The 14181-nt window shown below is 46.6% G+C and overlaps 1 protein-coding gene across 4 annotated transcripts in view; it reads left to right on the top strand.

Moving 5' to 3' along the window:
• The window catches only part of TMCC3 (transmembrane and coiled-coil domain family 3), a 396600-nt gene that overhangs the window by 295173 nt on the left and 87246 nt on the right, over positions 1-14181 (top strand). The window contains exon 6 of one of the 4 annotated variants that reach the window (XM_082350446.1): positions 13068-13158. The exons of 2 other annotated variants lie outside the window; for them this stretch is intronic. In XM_082350446.1, the coding sequence (XP_082206572.1) occupies positions 13068-13158 (91 nt within the window). Of the gene's footprint in view, positions 1-13067; positions 14059-14181 lie in introns of those variants that run through there. One more of the 4 variants, XM_082350444.1, reaches the window with a different exon arrangement.

The raw sequence follows: 14181 nt of genomic DNA, 5'->3' as shown, positions 1-14181 counted from the left end.
GTGGTATGAGTCGGATTGAGCCAGTGGGTGGGGCTGGGGGGCAGCACAGCAGAAGGAAGCTAGAGGTGGGCACAGCCTTCCTGTGGCTGAGGAAGGAGCCCTCAGGTCAAGGGAACTGCAAGCATCGCCAGGGATGGGAAGCTTCTAAGGGCCCACAGAAAGCACCCACAAGAAGGTCAGCTTTCACCTCTGCCAGGACCAGAGAGCCACAGCCGGCTGATAGCAGGACCTGTTCAGTGGCCTTAGCATTCATCACCCCACACCCTGACCCTAGGCAGGTAGAGGTAAGCGTTGGGTGAAGGTGGAGGAGTGTGAGGTGGAGAAAGAGAGAAGCCAGCCTTGTGGTCCTCTCCACCTCGGGCTTCGGGCCTGACACAGGCCTGGTGATGGAGGGGAGATCTGATGCAAAATCAGGTTCACGTTTAGTCTTTGATCATTTTAATTCCAAAATTGCAACCGTGTTTACTGTAGGAGGAGACTTTAGACCGTTACCTAAGGGTGAGGACAAAAGTCATGGGTCTGCCAGAGTTTTCATCTAAGAATAGGGAGATATTACCCCCACCGAATAGTTTCCAGGGATGGTGGGAAACAATAGAGTTCATTTTTATCACGTCTCATGAGCAGTGTGCTCAACATGCCAGTTAGAAGCAGAGTAAAAGTGGCTTAAGCAACAAGGATTTATTTTTCTCACCTAAAAGGAAGTTGGGAGGTAGGTGGCTGCAGGGATAATTCATCAGCTCAGTGAAGGTCAAGGGCCAAGCTCATCCCATCCTTCTGCTCTGCTGAGCCTCAGTATATCAATGATGTCTGCCCTCCTGGCCATAAGATGGCTGCCCCAGATCCAGCCATCACATCCTCACACAGAAGAACACGACAGGAGTTGCAGGCTCTCTTCACTCCTTGCCTTGTACAGAGAGGAAAATCTCATCTCTAGGCCCCCAACAAGACCAACCTTATAACTCCTGGGTCAGAATCAGTCATCTGGCCACACCTCACAACATGTTTCCTGAGGGAATAGTCTCCACTTCCTTGTTTCCTAAGCCTCCTCAAACCACGATAAAGTACAATCAGTGCCTCCCTCCCATAAACTGCTTTCAGTGAGGTCATCAATTACCTAATTGCCAAAACCAGTACATATATTTCACAGCCCTGGTCTTACTTGATTTCTAGTTCACTCGACAGTGCAGATCTCTCCCTGCTCTTTGATGCTGTCTCCTTCCTTAGGGGGTTTCCTTAACACCATGCTCCTGGTTGTCCTTTTACTTCTCCACCACTCTTCAGAGTTCTGGGGCTCCATTATCTCCACTCTACCTGCTTTCTACACGCTCTCTACCTGCTTTCTACACACTCTCTACGATTTCAGCATCACCTGTTTGACAGGTACTACCCCAATTACATAGTTAGTGCTTACCTCTTTTCTGAGCCATGGATCCAGTTTTAAGTTTCCTATAAAATATCTGTATGTATATAGATGTCCCTAGAGCACCTCAAACTAAAAAAACTAAGGTCATTGTTTTTCCCTTATACCAGATCTATTCTTTCTGTACTCCTTGCTTCCACTGAAGTTACTACCGCCACCACCTACCTAGTCACCCAAGCTAGAAACCTTTGATCCGTCTTCCTCATCATTGCTACCATAGAGTCATGTCAATTCTACCTTCTAAATATGTCTCAGATTTGTCATGTTTCCATCTCAGCTGCCACTAGGTTGGTTATGGTTCAGTTCGTCCCAGGACAGTTGTAATAGCCTCTTTAACTACTGTCCCTTTCGCTTTATTCCTGCCTTGTATGAGGATACGATGCCTGGAACTGTGGCAGCCATCTTGTGACCATGAGGTGATGAGAGTGAGAACTGATAACCAGCGTAAGGATGGCAGTAGAAATATGGAAAGAGGTTGTGTCCCTGTCAGCTCTGTTGAGCATCTGAGTCAATGCCAAGAATCATCTACCTGCAGACTTCTTGTGGTGTGAGGTCATAAATGTCTTTCCTGCTTAAGCTCTGTTAGTGGCTGCTAATTACATCATAAGGCATTCCTAACTGACACAGACAGTGGGAAGATGGAGGAAGCAGTATGAGCAAACTTGTGCCATGTTGTCATAGTGATCCTGAAGCAGCTATTTTAGTGTGAAGTGTATTTTTAGGTAGCTGGGGGGAAAAACAAATTATTAAATATTTAGTTTTTTATCGTTGTTGTCACTGAGTAATGTCTTTAACAGATATCATGTGCTTCTATCTATATGAACCCACACCCTGTCCTTTGTTGGTTTCCTTTCACTTAGGACTGCAATTTTTAAGATAAAGTAGTGTTTTGAGTACCTTTGTGGAGGCTATTTTAATCTGGTCACATCAAACATCTTCTGGGTCAAAATGGTCACATGAAATAGGCCTCCATCAAATGTGCATTCTGGGTAAAGATGTGTAGAGGCAGGAATATGTGGAGGAGGGTAAGGCTGCAGTAAGTAGTCCAGTTTGGCTGAGTGTGTGGGGAACACCTGGAGCCTGGAGAATGGGTTGGGCTAACGTGGGAGCCGACTGAACACAGAGAACGGGTGATGTGAGAGTAAGATGGGAGCAAGATATGTCAAATGCCTGGCTTAGGAAAGATGGGAACACTTTTTCCCCAGATTGAGGGGGGGAGCTCCGTTTAGCTGGGGCATTCTTGGCCTCCTTCTCAACTAGCCTCTTTGCTCCCAGCGCACCTCTGAGACCTCTCTTAGGTCACCTATAACATGAAGCCCATAAGATGACTGCCTCCACATCATACAGGGACCGTGGCCATCTCCTGCGCTGAGCTCCAAAGACCATCTTGGGGTGTAGGAGTGGTAATCTGGTTGGAGGCCGGGGCTGGGGTACTGGTCTTGGAACTATAGGTGCTTCTAGTGGCTGCTCTTGGTTGCTTAGGGGAAGCACCAAGCAGAATCCCTACTGTGCCAGTGGCAGAGGCAACAAAGATGAGATCCAGCGCGGGGAGAGAGTAGGGGGGGCCCAGAGGCTAATGGGGGCTGCGCAGAACTCTAGCCCCTTTGGAAGCATCCCTGTTCATATTCGGAAGTGCACATTGATTTGAGGATGTGTTGATGACAATCAGTTGAGCAATCGTGGGCATCCTGGCATCTTTACCACTGGTCAAGGTTGGGAATGAAGAATTACGCCTCCGTTACTAAGTGCAAAATCGCTGGGGCCAGCAGTCCAGACGTCACCCAGTTCTTAGTAACTACACCTCTCATGACAGTGGTCCCATCCCCGTGCCTCCAGCTTCCCCGGACTGCCCCTTCAATGCGGCTCTTCTGACCACTGTATTTTCCAGGCTTTATGAGGCGCCACTAATTGTGGCTGGTTAATTATTTCTGAAGAAATTGTTTCAAGTCCTAGTGTTGAAGAGCTGCCCTTGAGCAAACAGAGAGAAATACACTTAATAAACATTCAGTCACTGTTGGCCGCCAGAGAACCACCCGAGAAGTATCCTCTTTTGTTCATGTCATTTCTTCTAAGATTCTTCTTTCCCTCAGAGAAGGGTGTTAGGGGACTGGGCCTTTACCCCTTCAGACCTCGTCAGCATGAGAGTTCCGTGCACGTGTAGACTGCTGGTGATCACCAGGGCTCAGCCATTTCTGTGTCTGGGGAACCAGCAAGTTCCCTGCATATGGTCCTTCTCATTGCTGGGGTTGTAGCAGCCTCTAGGGGTTGCCACGGGTTACTGAGTGCGTGGGACCCTGTCTGGGATCAGTTTAAAGTGAGAGCACTTACTATTTCCTCTGTCCCCAGGGAGCAAAGATGATCTGATGGCTGGACCTCAGGACCACCACCCTTTGCTGGTCAGGGCCTGGAACTGGTTAGCAAGCATGTAAAGGAAGTGGAGGGGAGCAAAATTTGTCCCCCCAAAGTGTCTCTTTCATATGCGAATTATCTCGAGCTGAAAACAATCATGACCCAAAAGACTCAGGAAGAAACGTTGACCTTCCCCCTAACTGGGGCCTGTCCCAGGAAGGGAACCATCACCGTAGATAACTGCAGTGTGAACCAGGGGTGGAGAAGGGAGGAACCTAGCAATGTCTGTTAAAATCCCTCTCTTGGCCCACTGTCTCTGCCTACCCAGCAAATGTTTGTTTGCCAAACATCTGCTTTCTATCTCCATGTCAAGTATCTGCCTCCCCTTTGAGGTCCCAAACCACTACCCCCAACATCCTCTTATGTCTTTAGCTGAAGATGGCATTTAAGGTGAGGGTTTTAGCCATTTTGGTGAGTTACGCAGTTTTCCTGGCTCTCTCCCATGTATACGTTTTTAAGTTTTGTTTGATTTTCTCCTGTTCATCTGTCTCATGTCAATTTAATTCTTAGACCAGCCAGAAGAACCTGCAAGAGTAGAGGAAAATGTCTTCTTCCCTGACAGAGGGAAACAGGTTGAACCTGTGGGCAGTCGGCTTGCCCAGATCCACCTGAGAATTACTCCAGCTATTGGTGTGCACACGCACATGTACACACACACACACACACACACACACACACAGCAATTCGCTCTGAATGGGGCACGCAGCCAAGTCATCACCCCTCTCACTGAAGCCCCCCGAGCTCCTCCAGTGCTTCCCGGGGTCCCAGTCTCCTCATTCTTCCCACACACGTGCGAGGCCCCAGAGATCTGTTGAGGACATAGCTTTGTCCTGAGTCCGTCAGCCAGGGTGTTCCAGGCTCTAGTTTTTAGGATTTATCCCCAAATCGGCTCCAGTCTTGTCACTGTCTGCTTAAGAGCCTGCAGTGCTTTCCCATCACCACTGCGATGAGGGTGAACCTCCAAAAACACGGCTGACGAGGCCCACTTTCCCCACTTGCCTACCCTCAGCCTGTCTCTGCTGACGCGGCATCTCCACCTTCTTGTCTGGTGACGTCCTGTTAGTGCTCCCAACGCGGTGCTCCCTCTCCCTCCTGAGCTGCTATGACGCAGCCCCCTCGGCTCACAGCTCCACATACCGCGTGGCTTTTTAATAATTACTTGCTAGTGTGAGTGTGTGAGTGTGTGTGTCATCAGATACCTGGCAGGGCACCTGTGATTTGCCGGCTGCAGAGCCCAGAGCTCCTGCCTGCAGGACATCAAAGGAGGTTAAGACACAGCTCCTACTTTCATAGCATTTTACTTCCTACTTGAGTGAATGAGACATAAACACACAAAACAACTAGAAAAATTAAGTGTTAAACAAAAGGTTGCAAACTGGTGGCCTATGGGCTGAATGGAGCCCTTAAGTGTGTCTTGTTTGGCAATAACAATTTTAGCTAGCACAGGTTTTTTTCTCCCAGTTTTTTTATTGTGGCAAAATGTACCTAACATAAAATTTACTATCTTGATCATTTTTACGTGTACAGTTCAGTGACATTAAGTACATTCATATTGTGCAACCATCACCACCGTCCAGAACTCTTTTCATCTTGCAAAACTGAAACTCTGTTCCCATGAAACAATAACTCCCCAACCCCCCTTCCCAGCTCCAGCCCCTGGCAACCACCATTCTATTCTCTATCTGCATGATTTAACTACTCTGGGTACCTCATATGAATTGAATCATGCAGTATTTGTCTTTTTGTCTCACCAGCAGTGCACAGGGTTGCAATTTCTCCACATCCTTGCCAACACTTAATGTTCTGGTTTTTTTGATGATAGTCATCCTAATGGGCATCAAGTGGCCAGCACAATTAAGAAAGACTTTTTAATTAGTTACCAATGCTTAAAAATCAGCTTTCTTATTTTGTTTTTAATCTAAATTTCCAGTTTCTTTTGAAAATTTGGAAAGTTCTAGCAGCCCTGGGGCCTGGACTTGGCTCTGGTGACAACTGGCTGGAGCTGGGCTTCAGCTGCCCCTTTACACGGGGCAGGGCTGCACCCAGCTCGCTTGGCCCCTGCCCTCATGGGCCCCTGGACGTGCAGAATGAGGGCCGAGGGCCAGTGCCTCTCTCCCCGTGTACTGCGTTTCCCATCCTCTATTAAAGGTGGGAGAGCGAAAGGCAGACCGGAAGCCTGGGAGTGGGCCTATTTTTGTGATGGTGTATATCACTTAACGTGTAATTTGCAGGCACTGTGTTCCTTACACTTAGCCAGTTCCCTCATGTCATTTTTCTCTTCCTGGCCCCGTAGGGATTTGGTTTGTGACCCTTGCCTTAAACTGAGGTGACAGACGCTCTGTTGTTTCCTTTTTAAATTTGATACACATTGATATATTGTAATGTGATTGCCATTGTAGCGATAATTAGCACCTCGATCACATTACATAATTTTCCTTTCTTTTTAGTGGTTGGAATAATTAAGTTCTACTCTCTTAGCAAGTTTGATGATTATAATACAGTATTGTTGTCTATAGTCACCATACTGTACATGAGATTTCTAGGGTTTATGTACTACTGATTGTAAGTTTGTACCCTTAAACATCATCTGTCCTTTCCCCAACTCCTCATTCCCGGGTAACCACCATTTTACTCTCTGTTTTTATGAGTTTGACTCTTTTAGATTCTACATATAAGTGAAAACGTACAGTACTTGTCTTTCTCTCTCTGGCTTATCTCGCTTAGCATAATGTGCTCAAGGTCCATCCATGTTGTTGCAAATGGCAGACTGTCCTTCTTTCTCAGCCACTAGGTTTCCCGAGACCATGGTTATTACACTGTGGCTAGTCTAATCAAGACAGTTTGAGAAAGGAGGTAGAATTTCACCTCTGCCTTGAAGGATGGTGTATTCATTTGCTAGAGCTGCCATAACAAAATATCACAGAATGGGCGACTTAAACAACAGAAATGTAGTTTCTCACAGTTCTGGAGGCTGGAAGTCAGAGATCAAGGTGTCTGCAAGGTTTGTTTCTTTTGAAGCCTCTCTCCTTGGCTTGTAGGTAGTATACTTCTCCCTGTGTCTTTACATCATCTTCCTTTTGTGCGTGTCTGTGCCCCTAATCGCCTTTTCTCATAAGTCATATTGTATTAGGGCCCACTCATAGCACCTCATTCTACCTTAATTACCTCTTTAAAGACCCTATCTCCAAATATTCTGAGGCATGGGGGGGTTAGGACCTCAACATATGAATTTGGAGAGGGCACAGTTCGGCCTATAACAGATGGGTAGGTCTAGGAAGGAGGAGAGAAAGGGTACAGTGGGCTTCTATTTTGTTATCTTCTCAGCACGTGTATTAGTTTGCTGTTGCTACTGTAATAAATTGCCACAAATTTATTAGCTTAAACAACACACATTCGTTTTCTTACAGTTCTGTAAGTCCTAAAACCAAGCCTTGGCAAAGCTACAATCCTTCCACAGGCAATATGGGAGAATCTGTTCCCTGGCTTTTTCCAGTATATGGAGGCTGCCAGCATTCCTTGGCTCATGGCCCCCATTACTCTGTTTCTCTCATCACATCAACTTCTCTGTGAGTTTCCTGCCTCCTTCTTATAAGGACCTTGTGTTTACATTGGACCCATCAAGATAATCCAGGATAATCTCTCCATTTCAAGATCCTTAACCTAATCACATTTGCAAAGTCCTTTTGCCACGTAAGGTAACACAGTCAGTGTTCCAAGGATTAGGACATGGACATCTTTGGGGGGCACCCCACTAGAGTGGTCACGTGATGCCAGCTGGCCCACTCTGAGTTTTTTGAGGGTTTCCCTTAAGTGGCAAAGCAATGCAATGTGAGTGTGGAGTTGGTGGAGAGGAAACCTCCTGTGAGGTCGAAGTTTTAGTCTGCGCTTGTAGAGCTAGAAACCAAGGTGTGGAGAGAAGGACAGATAGAGAGTCCTGGCAGTGTTTCCAGCACTGGTCCCGGTTGTTCTTAAGACCAGCAGTTTGGAAATCGATATATCCTCCATTCGGTTTGTTTCAGTTGGGTTTCTGTCCCTGGAAATCAAAATCATCTTGACATTTACAGAGGCTATTTTAAATGAAGGCTAGGGACTTCCCTGGCGGTCCAGTGGTTAAGACTCCGTGCTTCCAATGCAGGGGGTGCGGGTTCGATCTCTGGTCGGGCGGGGAACTAAGATCCCACATGCCGCGGGGCGCGGCCAAAAAGAAAATAAAATAAATGAAGGCTAGGCAGTGGGGGAGGTGTGGGGAGACAGTGGGAGCAGAGGGGAATCTACCTCGAGGTTAATGAAGCTTAAGCTTCAAGGATACTCATTCATGAATTCCTCCACCACTCCGGGTGGGAGTCATGGTCATATATTTTTGCAGAGTTTTTAGGAGATGCATTAGCTGCAATTATTAAGACCACATCAGTCTCTTTCCATTTCAACTTCCCCTCGATTAAATCCTCCCTCCCCCCCAGTTTTGACATGACCGTGGGCATTTTTGAAAACCAACTAGGGGGAAATTGAGCTGAGCATACATTTACAGTGTGTTAAATGGATATTTTTATGTGACTTCCAATTGTTTCATTAAGTTTACTCATTGGCTGGGTGTAGGAGTGGTTTTAGGAGTGCTCCCACTGCCTGACTCACCCTGCCAGGTGACGAGAAGGTGCAAGACCAGTGGTCATGTCACGATAAGACTGTGTCCCACGGTGCTCACCTCCAGAAATTTGTGGGAAGTGTAGGAGAAACAAGTTGGAAACGTACAGAGCTGAAGATTGGTCTGTTGAAAAATTCTTCCAGTTATCAAATGTGTAAAATTATGAAATGGAGGACTGAATTCTTGACTTCTGGTCAAAATTAAAACTGTCCCCTGCAGGAATATACCAGATAAAGCTACAGAAACATATAATACATTTTTTTTTCTTTTTTGATGGAAATTGTGGCAAATGGAATTTAATCCTGTGGGAGGTAAACAATAGTGGACATGTCTGTATGGGAAGTCGCATGATTCATGCCTCCTAATGTATCGGACTATGTCTTACCAAGACATTACCAATAACAGGTTGTGAAGCTAAAATCAACCTTTCTAAATGATCAACCATGCTGGATAAAGACCTGAACTCTCTTTCCATTCCCTCTGTGGACAATGGTATTTCCAGCTTACTGTCATATGAAGAGACAAAGAGCATGCAGCCAAAAAGGAAGAAAAATAGTATTTTAGAAGTGTGCCAGACAGCTAGTGAACACTAACGAATAGCTTATTTTTCTATATTTTGTGTTTTTGTTTTTTTAAAAAAAATTATTAGCACCTTTAATTATTATTTATTTATTTATGTATTTTTTGGCTGTGTTGGGTCTTCGTTTCTGTGCGAGGGCTTCCTCTAGCTGCGGCAAGCGGGGGCCACTCCTCATCGCGGTGCGCGGGCCTCTCACTATCGCGGTCTCTCTTGTTGCGGAGCACAGGCTCCAGACGCGCAGGCTCAGTAGTTGTGGCTCACGGGCTTAGTTGCTCCGCGGCATGTGGGATCTTCCCAGACCAGGGCTCGAACCCGTGTCCCCTGCATTGGCAGGCAGACTCTCAACCACTGCGCCACCAGGGAAGCCCTATATTTTGTGTTTTGTGAGTATTTTCCCACTTTTCAAAGTTTGTAACTTGTTATGATTTATTTTCTCCTTCTATTCATTTTTGCCTTTAATTTTGTACTTGTCATTTTGCATTCATGTTCTTTCAAAGAGCGAGCCCGATTCAGGCCCCAGTGAACCTGGATCAGCCCCCATGCTCAGACTGCAGTGAAGAGGTGGGAATGGGTGGCCTGCCTGGAGCAGAGGTGGAGAAGAGGGGTGTCAGGGCTGGAAGTGGAGCAGGAAGGAGGTGGCGGTGCTGATGATGGAGGATGGGGATCCGGGTGAGGGGAGGGCAGGTCCGTCGAGGTTGACAGTGCCCGGTGGGTTCTGGTCAAGCAGAGTGACGTTGAGAGAGGGGCTCCTTTTCTCGGGGAACAGATGCTTTGCAGCTCCTTCCACCTCCTGTACCTGTAATGAGTGGAGAGATGATTAAAGACGAAGACAGGTGGTAGGTTCTGGAATCCTGAAAAAGTCAAAAATTGTCACTCTCTGAAACAGACTTATAAGAGCTGACATCGAACAGATGAGGGTTCTCACAGTTTGAGTGCTTTCCAAATCTCTCAGGATTCCTCAAGGAATAGGGTAGCCTCCCAATTCATCAAGGGTTGAGAGTGGATCCTAAAAGCCCCATCAGGGAAGCATCGACTTAAATGAAACTGGAAAAGGTGCATTTTCCAAGAATACTGGCAAACATATGATGACATAAGATAAAATGCAAATTAAAAGGTGGCAGTCACACACATACATACACAGATGCAGAAATTAGACTAAAAATATAAAAGGCAGAAAACATACAATGGTTTTATCCAAAGACAAATGACATAGGGGAAAATACCTGTAACTTATATCACAGCCAGAGATTAATTTTCCTAATATATCAGAGTTACTATACATTGATTTTTGAAAAAAACCAACAATCCAATAGAAAAATAGGCAGTTCATGAGAAAGGAAATACAAATGCCTCTAAGACATATGGAGAGATGTTAAACCTTATTCACAATAAGAAAATGCAAAATAAGGTAGCATTGCAATATCACTTTCCAGCAATCAGATTGGCAGAGATAAAAGAAAGTCTGTAAAGATGCAGGGAAACAAGCTTTCTCATAAGTTGTTGGTGGGAATGTAGATACGATTTTTGTGGAGAGCACTTTGGCAATATCTCCCCAAATTACAAGCACATATATACCCTTTGACTCAGGAATCTGACTTCTAAGAATTTATCCAGTAGATGTGGTCACATATCCATGATATGACATATAGACAAGATTATCTGCAGCACTCTTTGCAATAACAAAAGATGGGAGACAACCCACATGTCCATCTAGAAGGGACCAAAGAAATAAATTACTGTATACCCATATCTCGGAATATTACTCAGCTGTAGAAAAAAATAAAGAAGTTTGTTTTGTCAGCTGACATGAAATGATCTTCAAGATATATAAAGTGAAAAAAGCAAGGTGTAGAAGAAATATAAAGTACTCTATCTACTATTACTGTTTTAAAAAGGATGGGTGGGAGGAAGGTATCCCTGTGTGTATTGTTAGAACAAGCGTAACATGTCAGTAAAGTTACATCAGAAACTCATATATTAGTTGCCTCCAGAGGAAAGCTGTGGGTACCTGAGGGATGAGGATGGAAGTAAAGAGCCTTGTGCCTTCCCGAAAAAGAGTGGAGTCACAGTAATTGGGGTCAACTCAGCAAATGTTAATTGAGGGCTGGCCTTATGGGAGGCATGGTGGCAGGTGCCAGGGACCCAGCAGTTAGTAAGACAGACAAGTGTCCTGCCCTCACAGAACTTACACCCTAGTGAAGGAAACAGGCAATGAACAAATAAAATGTAAGGATGGACAGACAGATGGAGAGAGAGAAAGGGAGAGACAGACAGATGGAAAGAGAGAGAAAGGGAGAAAGGAAGAGAGAGAGAGGGAGGCACTTTGTAGAAAATTTAAAATGGCATTGGAGGGTAAATGCGGGTGGGAGATCTATTATCTTAGACAGGATGGTGGTCAGAGAAGGTCTCCTGTCATCCAGGTATCAGGCTGAGCATCCAGGGGCCGCGTGTAAGGGCCTGAAGCAGGTAGTTCTGAGCAGGCAGCAGGGAGGCCAGTGTGGCTCAGGCCGAGAGAGGGAGGGGCTGTGACAGGTGGCTGAGCTGTGTCCCCGCGTTGCACAGCCCTTCTCCAGGAGCTGTGCAGCCTGCCTGGGCACTGGTGGTGGTGTCAACTCCTCAGGGTTCCTGGGAAAGACCAGCCCCCTTTCTGACTGTAGCACAGGACAGCTCCAGCTTTAGAACTGTGCAAGGTAAACGGGTTAGTCCATTCTACATTGTGGAATGACGTCTATCTTTTTAGCTGATGCCTGTAATGACGTTTCTCTGAAATAACCTTCCAGGACCAAGGGATCCCTTTGATAACTCCAGTGCCACATCCCAAATGTAGCATTTGCTCCCGTAGCACAAAAGCAGCCCTCCATTCTCCTAGAGAGCCTGTGTATCTTGGAAGGAAACAGATGCAGACACCTCTTCCATTTTTGGCTATTCCTGAGCCTGTGCGTTCCGGAAGGAGTTGCAGATGAAACAGCCTTCTGCGCTTCTCTTCCGAATGATGGCTGGCCCCATGGGACTGCAGCTTCCCCAGTGGGTGCATCTTCTCTGTATGACACGTGCTATGTAAACTCTCTGATCACACTGGGTCCTCGCTCTTTAAGACAACAAATCCCCAGGGGAAGAGGGTTGCATCTTGCATAATTGGACAGTTGGCTGTATCCAGAGAGAAGTGTTTACAGAGCACATTGAAAGCCAGCCCAGGGACCCACATGTTTGCTCAGCATCCACATGGCAAACAGCGAGAGCCTCCCTTGAATGCAGGGGTCAGAAAGGGATTTTCTCAAATCTAAACCAGCCTCTGGGGTGATGGCTCATTCAAAGGCTGCAGTGGAGGAAGGGGTATTCTGGAATATTGGTGCCAGGACTTAGCTCATCTGAGATGGACATAAAGAGTCTTTTCTGTGTCATTTTGCTTTTTAGCAGCAGAATTGACCCTGGAATACTGAGGGGGCCCTGGGCCTGTTTCAGGGTCCAGGTGTCTGGAACAAGAGCCCAAAGGACAGCTGTCAGGAGCAGGGGGGCGGGAGAAGGCGGGAGGCCCACTGGCTGTGCTGAGAACAGGACCCAAGGCTTTATGCACATGATTAGTGATGAGGAGCTCGTTGCCTGGCAACAGCAGCCCCTTCCCCCTTCTATCCAGACCCCTCAGGCTGCTTGTAATGTTTGGTGACATTTTTCTTTTCATAGCAGAGACACAGAGTCGCCCCCTTAATTAGCTGAAGATGGTGCCTACCGCTCCCCCCCTTTACTGGCTTATTGATCAGACAGACTCCTATTAGAAATCATCCCCCCAAAGCGTTTAATTATTAATTGCACATTAATAATTGCTGTGTCAAGATAACCCCACAGATAGCTGTTCCTATAAGTGGAAAGCTTAGACCAAGACCTGACACACAGGAAGTGCTATATAAAAAGTAGCTGTTCAAATAATTAACAGGATCTCTTCTAGGAGATTCGAGGACTAAGACCCACACTGAGCAGACTTGACTCTTTTCAAAGAGCTTCTCTTTATTTTCTTTCAGACTCTCAGAATGCTCCTGCCAGAAGAATACTTAGACAGCATCCCCCCAAAACTGCCCCTTTTTACAGATGGGAAAACCAAGGCTCAGCAAGGTGAAGCAACCTTGCCAAAGTCACACGGCTAATGACACCAGAGCTAGACCAAATCCAGACCTCCTGGTCCCCAGCCTCTTCCCACCACACCTCTGGTTTCTAAATTTAGTGTTCCACAAAGATCTCACCAAGGGGTCTGTGAAAAATGCAGATTCATGATACTGACTGCCCCCCCAACCCCCTATTAGTGTCCTAAGGCTGATGTAACTAATTACCACAAACGTAGTGGCTTAAGACAGCACAAGTTTATTATCTAAAGCTCTGGAGGTAAGAAGTCCTAAAGTGGGTCTTACAGACCTAAAAGCAGGGTGTTAGCAGAGCTGAGTTCCTTCTGGGGGCTCTTGGGGAGAATCTGTTTCTTGTCTCTTCTGGCTTCTCAGGGCTGCCGGCTTTCCTTCGCTCATGGCTGCATCGCTTGGATCCCTGCTTCTGTCATCACATCTTCTCTGCCTCTCCTGCCTCCTTCTTTCCCTTCTAAGAACCCTTATGATTAGTCATAAGGCCCCCTTATGGGGCCCCTCTGAATAGTCCAGGTTAATCTCCCATCTCAAGATCCTAAATCTAGTCACACCTGCAAAGTCCCTTTTGCCGTGTAAGGTCACATAGTCACATGACCTGGGGATTGGGACATGGACATCTTTGGGGGTTCAGTATTCTGCACCCCAAGGGTCTGATTCTGTCTCCTGGGGTGGAGCCCAGGAACCTACGCTGTGAAGAACCCCCTGTGACTATTCAGCAGGGGCTCCTAGAGTACACATAGGGGAGCCCCTGCTGCCCCTTTCTCGCTCTTCACAAGAAGATGATGCCATTGGCAGGACGAAGTCCTTGTTTCCATTTAGTAAGATGAAAAGCTCAAGGCTGATAAAGGTGAATTTCTAATTCAAGGTCCCACAGCTTGAACCACGTGCCCTTGTCCCCACTCCCAGACCCGCGGTGCTCCTTCTGCGTGGTGGCGCTTGCTCCGCTCGTCTTGCACTCGAGGGAACCAAGGTCCGAGACGGGTCACGTGGCCTGGCCGAGGCT

The sequence above is a fragment of the Balaenoptera borealis genome, assembly GCF_965194805.1.
Source record: "Balaenoptera borealis genome assembly, chromosome: 13".
NCBI classification, from domain to species: domain Eukaryota; kingdom Metazoa; phylum Chordata; class Mammalia; order Artiodactyla; family Balaenopteridae; genus Balaenoptera; species Balaenoptera borealis.
Note: the sequence above shows the minus strand (reverse complement) of the source record. Positions and strands in the feature narration are given on the sequence as shown.